The sequence below is a fragment of the Lonchura striata genome, chromosome 5 (assembly GCF_050655825.1).
Source record: "Lonchura striata isolate lonStrDom1 chromosome 5, ASM5065582v1, whole genome shotgun sequence".
Lineage (NCBI taxonomy): Eukaryota > Metazoa > Chordata > Aves > Passeriformes > Estrildidae > Lonchura > Lonchura striata.
Window position 1 is genome coordinate 52,290,507 of NC_140707.1, and position 21,317 is coordinate 52,311,823.

Here is a 21,317-nt window from a genome sequence, read left to right on the forward strand (position 1 = left end):
GTACCAGAGGAGCAAGAGTCACTCGCTTTACAGGAGGGCCCAGATCTCACTCACAGAAACCCTAAGCCTGTGGCAGATCAACTTATATGAACTCTTTCTGTGGCTGAAGGGGTCCCAGCTGGGGAACTGGGTCATTGCTCTCCTGAGACGGATGCACCATTTGACGTACTGACATGAACTGGTGGGAGAAGCCCAGGTGCTCCCTCCCTCCCTTCTCCCTTCTGCTTTCCATGGCACATTTGCCTTTCTGACTATTTCTGTCTATTTTTGGGTCTTACTCCACATTACACACTGCAGTGTCCTTTTCTTCTACAGCATTAGCTTCCTCTGTGGCACAGAGAGGTTGAGTTGGTACCAGAGCCCTATTGTTTTCTGGTTTAGGAAAAGTGGGTGCATGATACCTTGTGCCAGGAAAGACAGGAAAGGATACCTTCTTTCCTCATTTGTGCAGGTTAAATTCCACTCAGATTCTAGTGGGATTGTGCTGGAAGCAAATGCCTCTTCAATTCTTTCTTGAACAATATTAAAGAATTTAAGAGAATCCAAACCCTACCTAGAATGCCTCAAAATTTCTCAGACTCTCAGAGGTGATAAGTCCCTTTAAAATGCAATGGGGTTTATATTAGTTTGTGCAATCTCCTTAGTCTGATTTCTGTTTAGCTGTGCAGAAGGTTTCTTAGAGGAGTGAGACTTTGTGGAAAGGTGTCACTAGGGTTTTCTCTTCCAGCACCAGGGAAAGAGGGCTCAAATGGTGAGAGTGGTGGACTGGGAGTTCCTAAGGTTCATCTCCAGTCCTGTCAGCAAGTGCTTCTGTTTTTGGACTTCTTACCTGTTTTTGCAGGTAAAATGGGGGAAGGGGACAGTGATCTTGCCTCTCTTCTGAAATTCAGGGAAGGTAGTAGGAATGACAACTCAGGGCTCTGAAACTGCTGGTAATGTATGTGTACTGTACAATTCTTCCACACAACAAAATAAATGTGTTGTATTGAAGACCTTTGGGGGAGGGATGCTTGCTTGTGCACTAGACTTAACGTTTGGGCCTGTAACCTAAGTCCTGTTTCCATTTCTCCCCAAGGGAGTGATGCCAGGCAGAGCCGGCAATTCCTTGTAAGCAAAATGTCCACTTGGTCTTTTCTCTATCCAAGAGATTGTACCACATTTGAGTCCTCTCATACTGCATCAGATGTGTGTTGGGATGGAATGGAAGAGCAGGCATCTTTCTGCTGGGAGGACACCTCACACCCTTCTGCCCGGATCCATGCTGAGCCTGCCTCCTCCCTGCCTGTGGGAGTGCACTGCAGCACATCTGTGAGATGTCACCATCCCCATGCCACAGTGAGCACTTCACCTTGTCACTGTGATATTTTACTCTCTGGTCTCAGACAAAAACCTGCCATTTGCTCGGTCGTGCAAGTGACAGGTTGGATGGCTTTGACTCTGCAGTTGTGGGACAGCTACCAGAAAGTCTCACCTAGAGGTCTGCTTTATGTGAGATATATTTGAGATACTGGGATACAGCTCTTCTGCTTGTAAGAATTCCTTTAGCCAGGAAGGGTGGATGGAGGTGACTGCTTACATCATCTCAGCTTTTCTCATAACTATCTTGGTGAAAGGAGATGTGAAGGACAGGATGAGAATTGCCATCTACTGTCAGGAGGCCTGCTAAGCCGAGGGTTACTCAGGCACCAAACTGTGCCTGAGAGCAAGCCACAAGAAAGCCATTCATTCTCCCTGTTTCCATACAATTTTCCAACTTGCACAGATGTGAGACTCCACCTTGAAGTGAGTTCATTTGCTTTGGAAGGGAAGCAGGGGACAAAGTGCAGGTAAGTGTGTATGAGTTCCTTGTGAATCAATCATCTTGCTGGCTGTGCAGGAAATGGAAGGAATATAATCCAGAAAAGATACCTTGCTGCTGGTGAGCTTGGGCATAATGGGCTAGGGACTGCAGATGTGCAGACTGTGACTGTGTACATGCACAAGCATGTAGGCAGAACTGGCTGGCTCAGGATTGCCAAGAAGTGGTGTGTGATTGGCAGGGTTCTGGACACGATATTACTGAATGTGGGTTTTAGGTCTCTTTGTGTAGTCAATCACCTAAACCTGGCATTAGCTCTCTGAGCTCTTCCTATTTTGGGGGCAGCAGCAGGAGTGATGTGCTCTCTGATCTTTGCTAAGAGCAAAAAAGAAACCTTGGTAAGACTGAATGTCCTTGCAAAGCTTGTCTCCAACCCCTGCAATGACAGGTCAGAGATTCCCTTGACTTCTGGGTCATATGATGGCATCAGGGGATGGAGTGGTGTTAATTGCAGGATGGGACTCCTGAGTTGACAAAGAGTCACTGGGGCCCTGGAATACTGGTGCTGCAGCCTGTACATGACTAATCTTTGCTCATGTGAGCAGTCTGGCTGAATCAGTGCCTTGCTCAGGCACTTACAGCTGGTAGGCTGGCCAGCATGGGTGGACCTGACTTGTTCTCATCACAAGTAGAGCTCCTCAGAAAGCTGGCATGGTGTGCCTTGTTGAAGTTCCAGAGACCCTCTAGTAATGGTCACCAACTGCACATCCTTACCTTGTAGCTGCCTCTGCCTGTACACAGCTGGATATACTGACCAGAGCCCTGTTTGGGTTTCTCATCTGTGAATGAAAGCTTATCCCACATTTAGGCCCCCATTTCTAGAGGATCCCATGTTGTGGAGAGGCTCCCTGTAGCTGTCATTTACATTGGCTGTCAAGCTCACAGTGTGCTCTCAGCTATGCGTGTTTTTCACTCCTTCAAAATCCCACCGCATGACTGCTAGTTCTGCTACCTGAGGAGGGTCCTGACTCTAAAAGTGGTAAGGAACCAGCACCTCCTCAGACTGGTTTCTGGCGGTGTGCAGCAGGCAGAGAACAGAGAATATTTGGCAGAGCTTTGTCTGTTGTAATTAGTCTCTGCTGAGAAGCTTTGTGTTACAACGGTAGCAGAGGGACTCCTGCATCAGGTGTGCTCAGCTCTTACCCTTTCCACAGTCAATCAATGAAGGTTTGTCTTAAGAAAGAACGAGCAAACACATGGCATTTGACCCTGTAACATTCCTGTCTTGTCTTTTTGCTGAAAGCTCTCAAAGGTGAATGTTTTAACAGGATTTTGAAAAGACACGTTCTCATTCCAATTTGCAGTTGTCAAACATGGGTAACCTGGACCAGGTCTGTGTACGTGGCCTCTCCTTACAACCTGCATTTAATGTTGTTTTCACCACCAGCAAACACAGCTTATGCTGCTTTGCTTATAGGCAGCACATGGGCTGGTGTCTGCCCAGCTTCAACTGTGAGTGAACTGAAGTTTGGTGCAGACACTAAATGTTGGCCTTGCAGCTCACCAATTCTTTCTCAGGACTAACATGGGGGTTAGAGTCACACCAACATGTAACCAGAGGTGGAAAACTGATGGACATCTTTCAGCTCCTGTAATAGGAAGTACTTTGTTGTAGCTTTATGGCATCACCAATCCTAGTGCTCTCAGATGTATTGGGGAACCAGTGAACATTTAATCTATCATTTATATGTGCCATCATTACATCTGCTGGAGGTGGAAAATGGGGCAGTCAAGGAAAAAGAAGTTGCTGTGCAAAACTTCCAAGAGTCTTGGGTATGAAGTGAACATGCTTTTACACATCCAGCTGAAGAAAAGCCAGAGAGAACATTAGTCCAGACTGGACAGCATAGCTTTTGCCTAACCCATCTAGTGAACACTAATGATGACAGGTGGGTGGCATTTAGATTTGCAGATCAAGGCTGCATGGTGCTGTCTGCCATCTTGCAGGGGTGTATAAACCTCATGCAGTTGCAGTAGAGAAGCTTCAGAATGAATCACATGCTGCTTCCCACAGCATATGTCTTATGAACTGTGACTTGAGTGCAGCTTGGCCAGTGTCGAAGTCATTCCCTTTCACAATGACTCCCCCTTCCAGTGCATCACTTGGCAGGGCTCTTTCCCCACCTCCACTGTGCATCCCTGCATCCCCCTCTACTATTCCATCTACCTCTGTACCCTGTGTCCAGAGGGGTATTGGCAGCCTGCTGGGTCTTGGAGCATATAAGAAACTGTCACACACAGTGGGCTGTGCCAAGATGTCCAGCATTCAGATAGGAGCAGAAGGATGGAAAAAAGGAGAGGAGAGGGAAGGCGAAGGGAAGGGCTGGCCTTCAATCAGCCCTGCTGAGGTGCCTGCAGGATGTGGGTCATCCTCCTTCCTTCACCATCTGCTCAGATGTTGGCCAGGACTGTAAAAGACCTGGATAGTAAGAGACTGACGTTTAATTAATTAATTATCTGCCTGAGAAAAATTACCCTTTCCAAGAATCATACAGGTGATGGTGACATCACCTTACATGTTACTCTATGAGGTATCACTAGAACTAGGAAAACCTACTAGTGGACTAGCAGCCCTGCAGGAAGGGGTTACAGGGAACCCCACATAAACACGAACTTACAGTGGAAAGCATGTCCAGGACTACTTTTTCTCTTCTGCTTGGTGCTACTGAGTCCTCACCTGAAACTATGTCCTCTTTCAGTTCTCTTGGTTGAAGACAGATGTTGGAAAACTTTATTTGGTCTGGTGGAGAGCACAGGACCTATTCTTGTAGCCTGTAAGGGAGATGGACTTTAGTCCTGGAAGGAAGAAGTAAAAGGATGAGCTGATAATGGCTGGAGGCTCTGGAAGGGGATTAGAGCCAATCTCCTCCTGGCAGTATCAGATGAGTAAACAAGGGCTGATGGCCACAAGTCAGAGTTTGCAAAGTTAGGAATGAACTTCACTGGGAGGGTGGTGCAAAGCCAGGACATGTCACCCAGAAAGGGTCTCTATCCTGGCTGGCCAGCCAAGTGGCTCAGCTGGTGTGCTGGCTAGTCTCCCTCAGAGCAGGAGAGGAGTCAGATGCCCAGTGGGCCCTCCCAGAGAGCCTGTTGGTAAAGCCATACAGCCATGGCATGGAGCAGGCAGGGAGCTGGCTCACATGGCCATTGAGTCAGTGCTGTGGGATGAGGTTAGATGTGCGTTTCAGCTCTCCTTCTATGTTACTATCTGTGCTCAGACATGAGATAACATCCCTGATCAGGTCTTGTCTTTGCTTTGAAGTCCAGGCCAGGGGCTTACCAACTGTTTTTGTTTGGTTCAGTTGTGGAGCTGGGTGTGAGCCCACCTGTGCTGCCAGCCTGCATACCTTGCCTTGCAGTTTTTATCAGCCAGCTGCCTCTTGTGTCCTTTTTTCTCGGGCAAAACCTGCATGTCCAGTGTCTTCTGGCAGTGGGTGCCTTTCCAGGACCCTGTTGTGGCTAACACAGGTTTTAAATAGGTTTTAAACTGGAAGGAACTAAATTATATGCACATCCAGCTGAAGGCTTCTTGAGTGGGCTGGAAGGATGCTCAGTGATCTCTTTGTGATCATAATCAGGTCCCATCAATACGGTTTGAAGTTTCCCTGACAGGATATTTGGAGCTACACCTGTTGGGGTAGTGATCAGTGCCTCTGTCCCCTGTGGGGAGAATGGCTGTATATCCATCCACAGCAGTGCCCAAGGGAGCCCTGGGCAGGACGTTGACTGTACTCTTACCCTCACACCTTCTGCTGACCCTGTGCAGCTCATGGTGACCTTGTCAAATGCTAACAACCTTTTTGGGTTAACTTGTATGACCCAGAGAGCATAATTCTGTGCCATCCTCTGTGTCACTCCAGATCTGCCAGGATGTCAGAACTCAGGATGCTCTGTGCACAGCTTCACCTTTGAGCTGCTTGCTCTAACCAGGTACTCGTGACTTCTGGTGGTCTGGTAAAGACTGTTCACCTAGACTGCATGAACAGTGGAGTAGGGAGGAGCCATGGTATTTTACTATTATTTTATTTTGTTTTACTTTATTTTTATTTCCATTTGATTCAGAGTCTTATTTGCTGAGGCTACTTTTCCATACTCTGATACATACGAGCATAAAAAACACTCATAAAGCCTCTTCCTGTAACTGAAGCTGTGCTAAGAAGGTTACAGGACTTGGGCCTGACCTAGCAGGATGAGTCTGCATGTAAAATGCATATGCTGGTGGTGGTTTGCAGGCTTGCAGCTTCAGGCTCAGCATTGATGTACACAAGCAAGCATCTCCCCAGGGTGGCTGTTCCATGAGCCCTTGCTCTCCTTTCAACCCTCAGCCTAGCAATACATCTAGCTTTAATAAAGCAAAGATGGAAGAGGTTACTGAATGGTAGCTAATAAGCAAAGTGACATGCATGAAGCCTGGTAATGCCATATTGTTCTTAATGAAAATGTGAAAAAAAAAAAAAATGGGCATTGTTATTGCTGTCTTGTGCTTCACCAAGGCTAAACTATCCATCATGCTGATAAGGCTGAAAGGAAAACTTGGCAATATAAGATGCATACATCACAGGGCAGTGAGTCCCAGGGCTGCCTGCCCTGAACCCAGTATGGGCTGGGACTGCAGTAGCGTCTCTGCGTCATCAGAGAAACTGGAGCAGGGCAAACCTGTAACTGTAGTATCTGTGAGCAAAAGGTCAGTAGGCAAATAGTGTTCTGCAACAGCTGGTTTGGAGACCTAAGCAATGAGATGATACAGACTGAGGATTTACTCTGGGGTATCAACGGGCACAAAACACATTGGTGTGAAGTGGAGAGACAGCAGAGGAAGATAAAGGGAGGAAAGCAGACAGATGTGGTGCAGGAGTCAGCTAAGTGTGGTACCACTGGTAACTTTGCACAACAGGCTGAAGAGTCAATTGGGAGAAGAGTCTTACCCTGGAGAAAACATACTTGGCTGTTCAGTTGTGTTCCCAGTGAATGAGAGTTCCTGAAACCAGTGAATGTGATGCAGAGCTGTGCTGGCTGTGTCAGATTGCCCTCACAGCCCTTGCTTGGCAGAGGGCTGTTTGCTCCATGGTTTTACTCAAGGGAGCCGTGTCCAAGATCTTCTTCCCGTGGTTTCCTTTGGTTGCTGCATTTGCTGTCTCTGCCAAGCAGTGGTTGCACAAGAAATGGATCCTGTGGGGGTCTCCATGGGAGGGTATGGGGTTGCAAAGCTGCTTGGGTGCTCCTGTGATATGTACATTGTCCTTGGCAGCACCCAAATTTTATTATGGGAACAGATGTTCTTATTGCCCCTACCCTGGAGCCTTCTGCAAAGTGTGAGCTGGGGAGTCCTACCCTGATGACGTGGACAGCTCTGGGTGCACTGCATAAGCTCTCTCCACAGCCTGTCTTCTGCTGGGAATGGGGAAGGATTATTTGCCACACTGTGCTATGGGGGGGGGGGGGTGGAAATCACAACTACGTGTGTAGCGAGCAGGCAGCGGAGCACAGAGCTGCCTGTTACTATTGGCAGTTACCTTCTTCACTGCCTGCATATGTCAGAGCATGGCTGCTGAAAGGAAATGCTCTTAAACCTGGGACATAAATAATGGTCAGGACACAGTGCTGCTTGAAGGCTGCCCCTGGCGTTAAGCTTGGCCTTGTTGCACAGTACCATAGCAGGGATGGTTGTCTGCACAGAGATCCTGCCAGGCTTGGTCATGATCTGTGTCCATGAAAATGCATCCTATGGCAGTGGCAGCTTAGCAGAGCCAGCTCTCTGCCTCTTTCCCTTCCTTATTGCTTTCCCTATGGGCTGAGCTCCCATGCTGCCTTGCCTTAGCTGCAGCCAGCCCAATCTCTGGCCATTGTGGGAGAAGATGGAGCACCCCCTGGGAGAGAGGTGCTTTGTACTGCAGTGGCACACCTTGGTAGAGCACAAGGAAGATGTAAACAAAAGCCTTGGGGATAGCCCAAAGCAAACTGCTGTCAGACAGTGGCACAGTGGTGTTATGTGGCACCAGGGTCATCCCCAGCTTACACCAGGATGATTACCAGGCCCCTCCAGGACATTGCCAGGGCACGAGTGTTGGCAGGGAGCACAATATGGCCAAGTTGCCTTCCGACCTCTCAACTGAGGCATGGAGGTGGGGTGGCAAAGGTAGAGGAATAGGGAGAGAGGCTGGCCAAACTGGTCAGCTCTGGAAATCAGCAACACTTTTGTCTCCTTCAGGGCTGCTGGTCATGAAAACTAGCAATATGACAAATGCCAAGTGTTGGGGCTATCTCTGGACAGCTCAGGCCATGCTCTTTACTAACACTCCCCACCCCTCACATATTCCTATATCCCCCTTTATTGTCTTGCTCCTTTTCTTACAAGCTGTCATCAGGCCAGTGGAGTGACAGCAGCAGCAGGCATAGGGACCTCATTCCCATCCACACAACCTTGGCCCCTCACAGGTACCTGCCAGAATGGGACACACCATGACCCACTGGAGCCAGCCTGGAGAAAGGTCCCCATCAGCTGCCATCAGCCAGTCCAGGGCATGCCACTCTTCCCCATAAAGCAGGGTTTTGGTGCTAGCTGCCACTGGGGACACCCAGCTGCTCCCTCTCAGCTAGTGACAAAGGCAATTACCTCACTGCTGAGCTCCCCGGCTGGCTGCTGAGACACTTACCTGAAATTAGCTGTGGCCAGTGCGTCGCAGAGGTGAATGCGGTTGTGATTATGAATGCACTTCTTGTTTGTCTTTTCAGTGCCGAAATCCTGTCAGTGAGGAGAAGCGATAATAACATGCTATTAAGTTCTTTCTGGATAATGTAATTCAGGAGTCAGGAGGCAGTTTGGTCATTTATGCCTTTGAAAAGCTCAGAATAATTTTCAGTGTCATTATCTTCCATTTTAAAGAGACCGTTTCAAACATCAATACCAAGAGCTCTTCTCCTCACCGCCTCCCCCCGCTTATGTGGTTTTCTTCCACTATTTGTTCCTGTTTTCTCTGAGCTTTCAGGGATCTGGGGTTTGTTTCCAGTCATTCATTCCCCCTAAAACAGACCACACCCAACCTTCTCTTTCGCTGTAGGTTTTGGAACTCACTGCTATTTTATTCAGCATCTTTAAGTTGTGGTTGGTGAAACATCCCTTTGTGAAGTGGGGGAGCACTACTCGGGCCTCAGAAGCAGTGAGAGGAGGGTGGATGTTATGTGGATTCACGTCTGAAGGACTGCAAGGGTTTGAAGCAGTGTCCCCCTGGGGTCAGCAAGCAGGTGGGCAGAGCTGCCATGAGAGTCCAGCTGCCCTTGGGATCGGTGACTGTCTGGGGCCACTGTGCATGCGGGAAGTTTTGGTTGCATTGGGATGCCCAGGAGCAAGTCCTACTGCCAAAGCCATGGCACAGGCATGGTGCTGGGGAGCCTGTGCATCCTCACCACCCTGCTCCTGACCACTCCCTCGCCATCTTTCCTGGCATGGCCACAGCCAACACCTTATATACGGAGCTTGAGCCTTATGTTTTTTGCTCGTGCTTTTGTTGAATGTGTACTTATGTGTACTTCAGAGTAAGCAGTTAATGGATACTTTTGCCCTGAAGTAGCCCCCAGGATAGGGAGCTGAGAGCAGATGTAACTTCAACACCAGCTTACATTGCAGGCATGAAAACAGACAGATGTCTCTGAGTGAATGCAGCAAAAATTATTTTCCCGAACTGGTTCAGGAAGACAATCTAGCTCCTCTCTAGCATACACAGAGCATGGCTGAAGAAAATAATTTTATTCATTAACTGGCAATGATCCCTGAAATGTCAGCCTTGGCCTGAAGTTTGTCTTTGGGCTTGGAAAGCATCCTAGCCCTTCTGGTTTTGAAAGAGGAAGGTATATGGCTCCTTCCATTTTTTATGTGCTGGCTCTGCCAAAGTTTTGGTGCAAATAGGAGGAATAATGCCCTTCCACTTGCTGCCTACTTCTGTCAGAGGGGAAATGGGATCTCCCAACCAGAGTACAGAAAATCCACAGGGAGCATGCAAGAGTCACATCCATCATTAACATTCGTATTGTTCAGCAACTTCTGAAGGTACTGTCGGGCACTCATGTGCCAGCAAAGTCAGTGGTGGAGTCAGGCTGTGACATGCCATGAGCTTATTTGCTGAGAAGGTGTGGGAAGACTTGCACAGTGAGCAGACTCACGGGCCTCGTTCTGCCTAGAGGATGTGGGAGCATTAGCGGCACAGCGTGGTTTCATTGGGAAACTGGCCCAGCATCGTTAGCATAGAGGATAAAGTCTCCTTGGGACAGATGTAAAGAGGTACAAGAACGCTCTTTCCTTTGTGAGAGATGGAGAGGCCTTTTAAACATTTTTGGCAGTCCCAGACATGAATGCACAGTTAAGGGCTGGCCAATGATGCCAGGAAGGGACCCATATGATAGACTGGGTGCAAGGGATGCATCTGCTCCCAGATGGTGTGCCTGCTGTCTGCAGAGAGGCCACAGAAACCTGCTGCTGATCCAACCATTATGGGCTGTGCCTGCATCCCTCCATCACCTGCTGACTCCCTGCTCCATGTCCACCTGCAAGTGCTCTTCTGAGTGCAGAAGCAAATTAAATGTGTTTCCTATGGCCTGTGGTAGTTATGGGATTTCTTCAATGAAGGTTTGCTGGTGCTTGGTATTTTAGCTTGCACTGCAGTCTCTCTCAGTGGGGGTGCTCACAGAGTCCTCTCTCCCCTCTCCACCTACCTATTTTCATTACATTTAAAAGATTTTAATTATCTCTGGGATCTATATGCCTCTCTTGGTTGAAACTGGAGAAGGATTTCAATAGATGCTTGTCAGTAGGAAACTTGTAGAGGTTCAGGCAGCCCAGTTCCTCCTCTCAGGGCAGCTTGATGGGATAAGCTGTCTGCCCTTAAAAAAATACTAATAAGGGAAACACAAAGGAAAAAAGAGAAAGAAAAATGGTGAAAAGTAGAGGAAAATTGATTTCTTAAATGGCTTGTTATATCAGCCAGATGTCCATTCACTCTGCCAGCTGCCTGGATAGCTTAGCCCTACTCCCATCAAGAACTTTGTGTCTTGCACTGTGCCTCTCTTTTTGCAGATTTGTTCCACTTGCAACTGGTTTTCTGAGCCCTGTTTCTCCCCAGTTTCTGCTACACTGGAAGCCTATGTGCTGTCACTTCAAGGCATTGCTGGCTGGTGCTGTGGGCATAGAAAACAAGCACAAGGAGGGACTGACAGCATGGGGCACTTCCCTTGGGTCCCTGTTTTAGCCACAAGGCAGATGTTGCCCTATCTTGGCTGCATGAAGTTGGTAGGGCTGTGCCCACCTGCCCAAAGCAGTCTGTATGGTAGACCCATGTGCTGAGTAATTTCCCTGTTACTTTACTTACTTCACCCTTCCTTCTTAGTCCACTCTGCAGTGATGTTTCTCTCATGCTTGGTTTGCCTCCCCAGGCTGAAGGAGACTTGGCTGTGGATTGGGATATATTGTAAAGATGCTGATGTTGCTTATCAATTGTCCTCGTGGAGAGATGTTGAGTGTGCTTAAAATCACTTCAAAGACCAATAGTTTTAATAGTGGTGTAACTCAGACCTGTGCTCAGCCTGGGCAGTTGGGACAGGCACAGCAGTCAGGCTGGAGGCATGTTGGCAAGGCTATTAGGAGAGCCAAGTCTGCAATGGCATCACCAGGCCAGGAGTTTGTCAGCCATTCTGTAGGAGCACAGCTTGGCTGGGAAGTCCTAGAGTGTTGTAAGAACAAGGCTCAGGGAGCCCTGTGTGATCACAGGATATTGGCTCAGCATGGGCATGATGTTCAGCTCCAGCTCACTTCCATATTTGCTTTAGAATAACACTATTCATGTTCCATAAGTCATCTGAAAACTCTACCTGACTCTTAGCAAGGAGAATTTGTAACGGAGGTCACTGCAGTGGGAGAGCAGGCAAGTTGTTTCCCGACAGCTAATTCATTCTTGTGCTTCTCTTCCAGCCATCTTCTGGGGTTGGAGGCTGTTGAGCTGCTAGTGCGAGTGTGCATATTTGTGCTGATTATTATGTGTGCACATGCTGGCTGGAACACTGAACTCTGGCCTGTGCTGCTCTTGCTCCTGGTGTGCTGCCTTCTCCATGCTCCGCCGGTTGTGTAGTCAGAGACCTTTTAGCACCAGTGCCAAAGGACTGCGACAGACTCCTGGGTGGCAGCAGGCCATTTGGTTGATGGATTATCCATTCCAAGCATGAGACAGTAATCTTCAGAGGAGCAGACACAGAGAAGGGGCAGAGTTAATCACTTTGAGCATGGACAACAGTTGGAGAAGGAGGGAGTGAGCAATTCTAAGAGAAAACTGTGTGGTTTGGAGGGGAAGAGGAAGCAAAAGGGAAATTAAAAGCGTACAGCAAAAAGTCAAGGGCTCTTGCTTGGTCAGGAGAGACAAGATGACTGGGTTTATTACAGCAGGGTAGGACTCAGCCTCCACCAGCACCCTCATTTTGTCATTGGTTTCTCACATGTTCAATGGAATACAGCTGCCCACTGTCTCTCCACAGTGGGACACTGCAGCCTCTGCCCATAAATACATACTGCATGGTTACAAATGGGAGAGGTTGGGGAGCAGAGCGCTGTTTAATCTCTGACCTCATTGCCTGCATTGCGATGGCAATGAGAAGTGCTCAGACTGGTATATTATGCCATATGGATTCAAACAACAGATTCTGCTTGAGACTATATTAAGAAGTAGGGAATTTAGATTACAAAGGCAGCTCTATGTTACTACAACATTCACATAAAGATGTTTTTGAACTCCACACTACATTTCACCAGGGAAGTCATTCTGGGCCTCACACCAAACCAGTTGGGCAGAGGGTTTTTCACTTTCCTAATCTGCAGCTGAGTCAGTGAGTATATTAGCTACTATTTCCAAATCTTAACAGGTTATCTCTAGGCTTTTAGCAGCCTACACAGCATCTCTCATTTCACAGAAGAGCTTTGATATATATAGGGGTTGAAAGCATTGCAAGTCCTGAGTATTAATGCCTGAGTTAAAAATTGAATAACCAGTGTCAAGAGACGGGATATGTTTATATTGTCATGGCATGTGCCAATGGATGATCCCACTACACACAGTCTTTCAATTTGTTTTTCTTTTGTTTGGCCACAGAAGGATGTGATATGGCACAGAGATTTTGCAAGATTTGGGGCAGAGTCAAGAGACCTAAAGTGAGAGCTTTGTAAGCACTAGTGTTTTATTGTGGGTTTTCATCTACGTCAGTTCAAAGGGATATCTACACCAGTCCTGGACTGAGGTCCCTGAGAGCACTTGCAGGCTGTTCACCACCTCTGTTTCAGTGCTGCTTGTATAGAGCAAATATGTACACTATTCCCAGGCTCAAATCTAGTTCTCTTTTGCTGGAAGGACAAACCACATGCTCTAAACATCTGGCATTACACAGACTAAAGGACAATGGATGGAAAAAAGTAATTAAAAATATTAGCACTAGTTACAATTAAAAACCACAATTTGTAACATAAGACCATAAGAATCTTAATGGCCAGATTAGACCAATGCTCCATTTAGTCCAGCTTGCAGCCTCTGAAAGTAGTTTTTTCTGGCTGGTGCAGAGGGCGGTGGAAAAGCCACACAAATGGACAACACTTAAAACATGCCAAGTAGAGCAGTTTCTTCCTACTTTATACTTCTGTTTATAACAGGGCTAAACTTATAACAAGAAAGTTTGTATCTCTTAACATTTATGAATATATATGTAGGTATTTACATATATTGCAGCTGTGCCTGAGTACCTTGAAACTGTTATAACCAATGGAGGTCACAGTTACAAACCAACTGACTGTGTCTTTCTGGGCCCAGCCATTCCTTGTGATACAACAGTGGCAAAGACTGAGTCACAGTGGTCACCAAGGTGGTCTATCCAAGCCTTCCTAGTCATATGAATCACTTTGCTCCATCACCAGATCATCTTAGGAACTTAAGTTGTGTGGGCTGGAGTTGAATCACCAAGACCAAATGAGGCATCTCAGTTCCCAAGATAGTTCAGTTGCTCCACTCAATTGCATGTAAATTCCAGACCTCCTCCTCCTTTGCTCCACCTCTTTTTGAAAATCTACCTCTATGTATTTATAAGTGGCTAACCTAAACTGATTTCCATGCCAAATGCATCAGTTTTGTTAGAAAGTAATTTGCGCTTGGAGAACCTCTCCTGTCCCCTCCCACTCATTGGCCTGGTGTTGGGGAGCCAGAGAAAAGATGCTGCTGGTCCCTATGGAAAAAGGAATCACTTGATGAGAACTGCTGTCATGGCTTTTGGAGAGAAAGCCAAGAGCGCAGGCTGCAAGGGGTTTGTCTGAAGCATTTGAAGGAGGAGGAGTTGAGGGTCTTGAACTGGAGGCAACAGACAGGAGATGAAGGTAGAGGACTCTTCATATAAAAAGTCCCAGACTTTATGGGGTGGAGAGGGGCTGGCCTGTATTGGTCCTCAGGTGGGCCTGTAATGCTGGGGAAATGTGGAGGCTGTGCAGGGAGAGGGTCTTGTGGGGACATGTGTAGTTCCAAGCTGAAAGAAGACAAGAAAACTCTTGATGTGATTCAGGGAACAGCCTTGCAGATGCACCACAGCCCACCCTGCAGGGATCCCCCTTGGGATGATAAAACATTTGCTGTCATGGCCTCTCTGGCTCCTCCTGAATCTGCCAGCAAGGAGGATATCTGGGGAAAGTGTGATAGATCCTGAGCTGCGTTTTGTGAATCCCCAGCTCTGTGGTTACCATGCAGTATTGAGTGCATGCTTTTTGTAAATACCTATTTTGCAGTTTTTTTCTGCAAGTGGAATTACTCACCATTGCTTCAGCCAAACAATTTTTAATAGGTACAAGGGAAAAAGAGCATCTTAGTTCCAAGCACTTGTTAAAGGGTCTTAAAACCCCCAACCACAGCACATTCTCTGGTGCAACATGACTCAGTGTCTTTGGCTGATGCCTTTGGTGACATCACTGATGACTAAAGGTTTTTCCCAAGCAGCAAAAAGCTTAACCCTGATTTATAACAAGGGCTGATATATTAATACCATCAGTATTTTTCTTTTGCTGTTGTCAGGGTGTGGCACAGAAGGGGAAGAGTGAGTGTACCTCTTCCTGTTGGGCTGAGTGTAAGAGATACATGCAGTGTACTAGAAGCTGTCCTGCAATTATGTCTGGGGCAAAGAGGAGGCCAGCTATATTCCACTCAAAATAATCAAGAGAGCACTAAAGATTCTAATCAGGCAGAAATATTTTTCCATCAACTCATTACAAATTATAATGAGGTTGCAGCTCTGAATTTTGGTTGCATCTTCTCTTGCTGAAGTTAACGAGTGCATCTGCTGAAGGCTTTGGTAACTCATTTGGTGTGACATGTGGGCAGTGTGAAGAAGGAAGGGAAGAAGGGACAGGGGGAAGAGCCCAGAGCAGGGAGGGTCCCAAGGAGCAGGGTTGTTTTGTACAATACCTGGAAAAAGGCAAGTATTTGCTTGCTTCTTTTTCTGGGAAAACAACAAGGCAAGGGTGGCTAGTGCAAGTGCTGCTTCTGAAGATGATGGTGTCTTTTGAATATGATAGTACTGAATTTCTTTGAATTCTTCTTGAATTTGTTTGTGAGCTTGACAATGAGTACATGAGGGGACCTTCATCCTGTCTTGTATGTTGGTTGTGGGCATGGGATGATGTGTGATCACAGCTGAGGACAAATGCATGAGAAAAGCAAAGAAGTGCAGGGACTTTTGGATGGAGCTGTTCCAGCCTGTATTCCTCTCCCAGACTGTATTCCTCCTCACCCCATGTCACTGAGGAGAATTTTGATTGAGGGCATCAATGCATTATTTACAAAGACAAAAAACATTGTTGCCTGTTGGCTCACCAGTACCTCTGTTTTCCTCCCTGGTCTTCTACAGAATTTGGCCATGTGAGGAGAAGCTTGCAGTAGAAACATCTCTGGGAGACTCAAAACATAAACCATGTTTTATTAAGTTCTGAGACTTTTGCTGAGACTAGTACTAGGTCTTATTGACTGACCAAAGCTACCAAGCCTACCCTGAGATGCTGCTCTTAAATATTAAGGTCTGTGGCAGGCTGTATTTGTTATGAAGATAACCCATATTCTTGTTAATCCCTCTTGTGTCAGCTGCTCAATAACATTACCTCACAGATTGCTGTGCATCTGTGAAGCCATTTATCTGCTGAGACAAATATCCTCCTACCATCAGTGGCAAAGGTCATCAAGGTGGAAGCAAAGAGCTTCTGTGAAGTGATATGAATCTGTGGCAAAATAGGTGTTGGATATATAGTTCTGTAAATTCACCACCTACTTTGATGTCAAGATGCTAAAAAACAACTTTTGGTTTTGCAGACCCTACAAAGCAATCTTGACTTGTAAATCTTTTCGTCTTAGCCACAAGGACTTTCTGGAAACTTGAGGAATGAACAATATCAGAGGATCAATAGCCAAGATGGAAGGAATATAAGCAAGACTCTGAGGCTGCTATCCAAGAAGAGTTTTTAAATAGATAGGAATTTATGAGGGTAAGCTAGAAATGTACCCTTGAGCTCTATGGCTGTCTCTCCCTTCTTGCAGAGTAAGGAAATGAACCTGAGAAGCATCTGTTGGATTCTGTTAACATGTTGAAATGCACCTCTTTGGGCACTGTTATCCTCCCAATAGCTTTTGTTGAAGGGTGGATAGCTATATCTAGTTGACAGACATGACTGAAGGCCCATTCTTTCACTGTTACACAATTTAATGTCTTCACAACATGAAGACAAAAGCCACAATAGGAGTTAAAATGACACTATTTCTCCTGTGGTATCTAGGTGCTGGTTTGAAGCAAAAGCTCTCAAGGAAAAAATGCTTAGAGTCTGTGTGGGGGCATTAAATTAGATTTACTTTAATTTGGACAGAAGAATGTTAAGTACAAAAATTAAAACACACAAATAATTAGTATCTGAGGTTGCAGGAAGCAATTCATTTAGTAATTCCACTGTGAGCTTGCTGGGTTTAAGGTTCTGGGGTGTGTTTTTAGCTTTTTTGCTTCTGGCACTCTCAGCTGCTATCTCTATGCTACATTGCTTCATACCTGGATTGACCTGCCTTTATAATGTGTACTTGACATCCAGTCAAGGTGGTTTTGAAGCAGAAACAGTCGTATTAAAATGCTATTGAGAAATCTGAGGCTCTTTTTCTAGTGCAATTAGTAGTGGGTTTGTATCCTCTAATGTGTCTGTGCTCTCATGCTCTCGTTTAAGCCCCTCCAAGGATTCCTGGATGTGTCTGCCAGAGATCCTTGTTCCTAGTACTGGGTGTATATGTTGGAGCAAATACAAGGAAGGGCCAGTAACAGAGCTGCTGTCCAGTCTGAATGCGGTGAAGTACCTGAAGACTAAGGACCAAACCAGACTTTGTGGTAGCACTGCTGCTGCTTGCCCTCTTTCTCTGGCTAGAAATCCCTGGGAATGGTGCCATATCTCCACAAGAGTACAAGGAAGCAGCAGGCTTGGTGTGGTAACTATGAAGGCCTCATGCACATGATTGCATTTAGTCAGGAGACTTTTAGGTTCTTGTGTGAATTCCTCTCTGCCTGATCCAGATGGTATCCAAGGAGTGTCACAGCCAAACCATGCTGAAGTGGCTACAGAGTACAGCAACTGGCAAGTGGTGTCCCTTGAGAGTCTGTACTGGGACCTGTGTTATTTAATATCTTTATTAATTACATAGATGAAGGAATCAAGTGCACCCTCAGCAAATCTGCAGGTGACAGCAAGCTGAGTGGTGTGGTTGACACACCTGAAGGATGGGTTGCCATCCAGAGGGATCTGGAAAAGCTCAACAAGTAGGGCCATGGGAACCTCATGAGATTTAACAGGGTCAAGTACAAGGTGCTGTACCTGGGTTGGGGCAACCTCTGCTATCAACACAGGCTGGGGATGAACAGAATGGGAACAGCTCTGTTGGGAAGGACTTGGGGGTGCTGGTGGATGGGAGGCTGGACATGACCCAGGGCTTGGAGCCCAGAAAGACAGTTTGTATCCTGGGCTGCATCCGAAGCAGCATGGCCAGCAGGGTGAGGAAGGGGATTCTGTCCCTCTGCTCTGGTGAAAGCCCACCTGCAGTGCTGTGTACAGCTCTGGGGTCCCCAGCACAGAAGTTCTAACATGGACCTGTTGGAGTACATCCAGTGAAGGTCCAAATTCCTTATTGGGATGATTTCCCTATGAGGAAAGGCTAAGAGAACTTAATTTGTTCAGCCTGGAGTAGAAAAGGCATCAGGGTGACCTAATTGCAGCCTTCCAGTACCTAAAGTGAGCCTACAAGATAGACGGGGAGGGACTTTTGACAAAATCATGTAGTGATAGGACAAGAGGGGAATGGCTTCAAACTGAGAGTAGGTTTAGATATTAGGAAAAATGCATTACTGTGAGGGTGGTTGTTGCAGTGAGACACTGGAATAGGTTGCCAAGAGAAGTAGTGGATGTCCCATCCATGGAAGTGTTCAAGGCCACGTTGGATCAGAGCAACCCCGTCTATTGAAGGGGCCCCTGTCCATGGCAGGAGAGTTGGAACTAGGTGATCTTTAAGGTTCTTTCCAGCCCAAACCCACGATTCTATGAATTCTATGAATTCCAGCAGGCAGCCTGTGCAGGCTGTGGAAAGGAGCATGATGAGTAATTATGTACTGTGTTGCAACACAGCTACACAGGGCAGTTTAAATACCTCTTTCCAGCTATTGCCTGATTGCTGCTGTTTTAACAGGAGCAAGGATCCTCTCTCTTTTGGCATTCAAACCCTGCATGTTCTGTGTATTTGTAGCAGGGATTGCAGCTTTCAGCTAATTTTGCTGCTACTTTTGCAATCTTCTACCTTCACTGTCATATCTGTCCTTTTCTAAAACTCTGTCATGCCTGCTTTCCATCCATCACAGCCCCTTGCCACCTACTTCAGGATTTTAACATCCATTGGGGTGTTAAAAAGGACATTGCTTAGCATGTACAGTTTTTGTAGTAACAGGTATAACAAGCAAAAGCCTTAGAAAAGGCATATTGGCTAAGTTTTATTAATGTACTTGGCTTTAGGAAAAACAAGACCTACCTTGAAGGAAAGGGTCTAAATCAAATGCTTCAAATGCATAAAGATCTGCAGGCTCAGAAATTTGGAACAGCTACTACTGCAGAATTTTTTTAGTTTGTTATTTTTTTGTCTTTTGGTGCTTTTTTTCTGTATGCTTTAGGATGCTAACCAAAAGGGACTTGAGCAAAAAGGTAGGGCTTCACTTTGGATTGTAACCTTCTCCTACCAATATACTTAAGTGTTTCTTTTACTTCTGTATCACATGGGAAAAGTGGGGGGAAATGGAGCAAGTTGGTAAAATAATCTGGCTTGGTTTCTCCATTAAGAACTTCTGTTTCCTCATGTATTACAGTCACCTCTTCCAGCATAAGTCACTGACTGAGGGTAGTGTATGTCCACCAAATAACTGTGAATGGCTGCCCATCTCAGTGTCTTCACCCATCAGTTGAGCCACCTACCCAGCCTTTGCTTCAGATGTAGATTCTGTGGAGGGGACAAGTAAGCTAGAACTGACATGCTTACTGGGTTCCAGAGCCCAGATCTGGAAAGAAAGACCTGATTAATATCACAAAAAGTGAAAGAACAGCCACTGAACAGTTAGCATAGAGCCTGGAGCTTGGCACTGGGCTGGGATGATGGAGGAAGGGAAGAACTGGTACAGTTCTGAACATGGTAAATCTATTTCAACACAAGTCTGAGAAAGTGAAGTTTGGGATTTTTTTCTTGTGAACTAATGGAGAATGCTAAGCCTTAGAGAGGTGTGGAAGTAAACACCTATTTTTGTTACAAAAAGTTTGAACTGTTCATCCTAGCCTTCTAGTCTCCTGGCAACAGTGAAGAACAGACCATGCTGGGACCACTATTTTAATCAACCTAATTGTAGGTCCTCTCTCTCCTCCCCCAGCAATCAGCCACCTGGGAGATAAAAACCCTTTTGAGCACATCACCTAAAGGACTTGGAGACCCTTTAGTTTGCCATGCTGCAGTTATGTGTTTTGCAGTGCAGTATTCATTTCATATTTCTTGTCTGGAAATAAGGCATTACTTTGGGGGGTTTGCATTTTCCCGTCTGTTACATTAAAATGAATTTGTTGCTTTCACTTCACCAAAAATCTTCCAGTTGGATATTAACTGCAAATAGAAATGCCTTACAGTTCCAGCATGTTTCCCTGACTACCTGTCTGCCTGCCCATGATGTTCAGAAGGCCTTTTTACCTCCTGCTTCTGTCCAGAGAAGTGCTCTCTTACCTATGCAGATATGCAAGACAAGAAATGTTTTGTGTATAAAGCATACAGTGATAAGAAACATTTACTCTGGTAATGAGAAACATCAACTATTTGCAGTCTTCTTAAATACTTATAGTACTTTATCAAGATTTATCCTAACCTTCTCAACCTCCTGGACTTTGCAGCCCCTGGGCTGTTTTCCCAGCATGGTCAATGAGAGAAAGAAGCCCTGGTACTGAAGTGTCATCACACAGTGGGAAATTCTGGCATCTGGGATGATACGGTGAACAAACTCAGAAGTGTGTGGCTACACAGAACAGTTGGTGTAATGGCTGGTGTGAAGGTGCTTCAGTGCAGTGTAATTAAATTGCTGCACTTAGTGCAAAGGAACCAGGCTGTACTTTGCCTCTCATTCTCACTGTATTGGCATTAAAAGGCAAAAATAACAGTTTTGTATTTTTCTCCTCAAAACCATATACACAGTACTGGGTGACAAAACCCATCTGCTCTCCTTTGCTGCTGGCAGCAATGTAACACTGGTCCCAGTGTCAGCTGGCAGGGCACATCATAGCTTAGTTTTCTTGCTTTCTGTTCTTTTTCAGAGCACCTGCAAACAATTAGGAAACCATTTCTGCCCATTTTTTTTTCTGGTTACACTTTCCCCCCTCTGTGTTCAAAGGATTGACCTCAAATCTATCCTTATCAGACAGGTGACCTGAAGTGCATGCTTCTAGCCACAGCTCTTCCAGGGTCACTGCTGGAAAGCCTCCCAGGCATGAAAAGAGATTTCTGTTTCCACAGCTGCAGATCCTGCAGCACCCCTTGCACACATAAAACCTGCCCAAGAAATGGGTAGGACGCACACCAAGCAGAATGGTTGCTGGGGGTTCATTGTGCCCATGTGGGCATCCTGCTGTTCTGGGAGCACTGGATGCCCAGGAAGCTCTCCTGCCTTTTTGCAAGTGAGCTCTCAAGCACCAGGCAGTATCTTGAGGAAATTTGTCAGGCACTGGGGGAGGCTGATGCAATTCTTTCTTCATTCCCCACTCTGTTCTAGTGCTGTAACCCAGCAAAGGCCTATCTATCAGAACTGGGAGCAGCATACAGCCCTCACAGAGTCGCTAAATAAAACCCCATGTCCTGCTCAATGGCGCCTC

At 46.3% G+C, this 21,317-nt stretch overlaps 1 protein-coding gene across 13 annotated transcripts in view; it reads left to right on the forward strand.

The window, feature by feature from the left end:
- ADCK1 (aarF domain containing kinase 1) overlaps nt 1-21,317 on the forward strand; it is a 106,886-nt gene that overhangs the window by 71,741 nt on the left and 13,828 nt on the right. For 12 of the 13 annotated variants that reach the window (XM_085580596.1, XM_021542837.3, XM_085580594.1 and 9 more), the window contains one exon: nt 1-990. In XM_085580596.1, the coding sequence (XP_085436722.1) occupies nt 1-172 (172 nt within the window). In that variant the 3' untranslated portion in view covers nt 173-990. The other variant, XM_085580592.1, reaches the window with a different exon arrangement.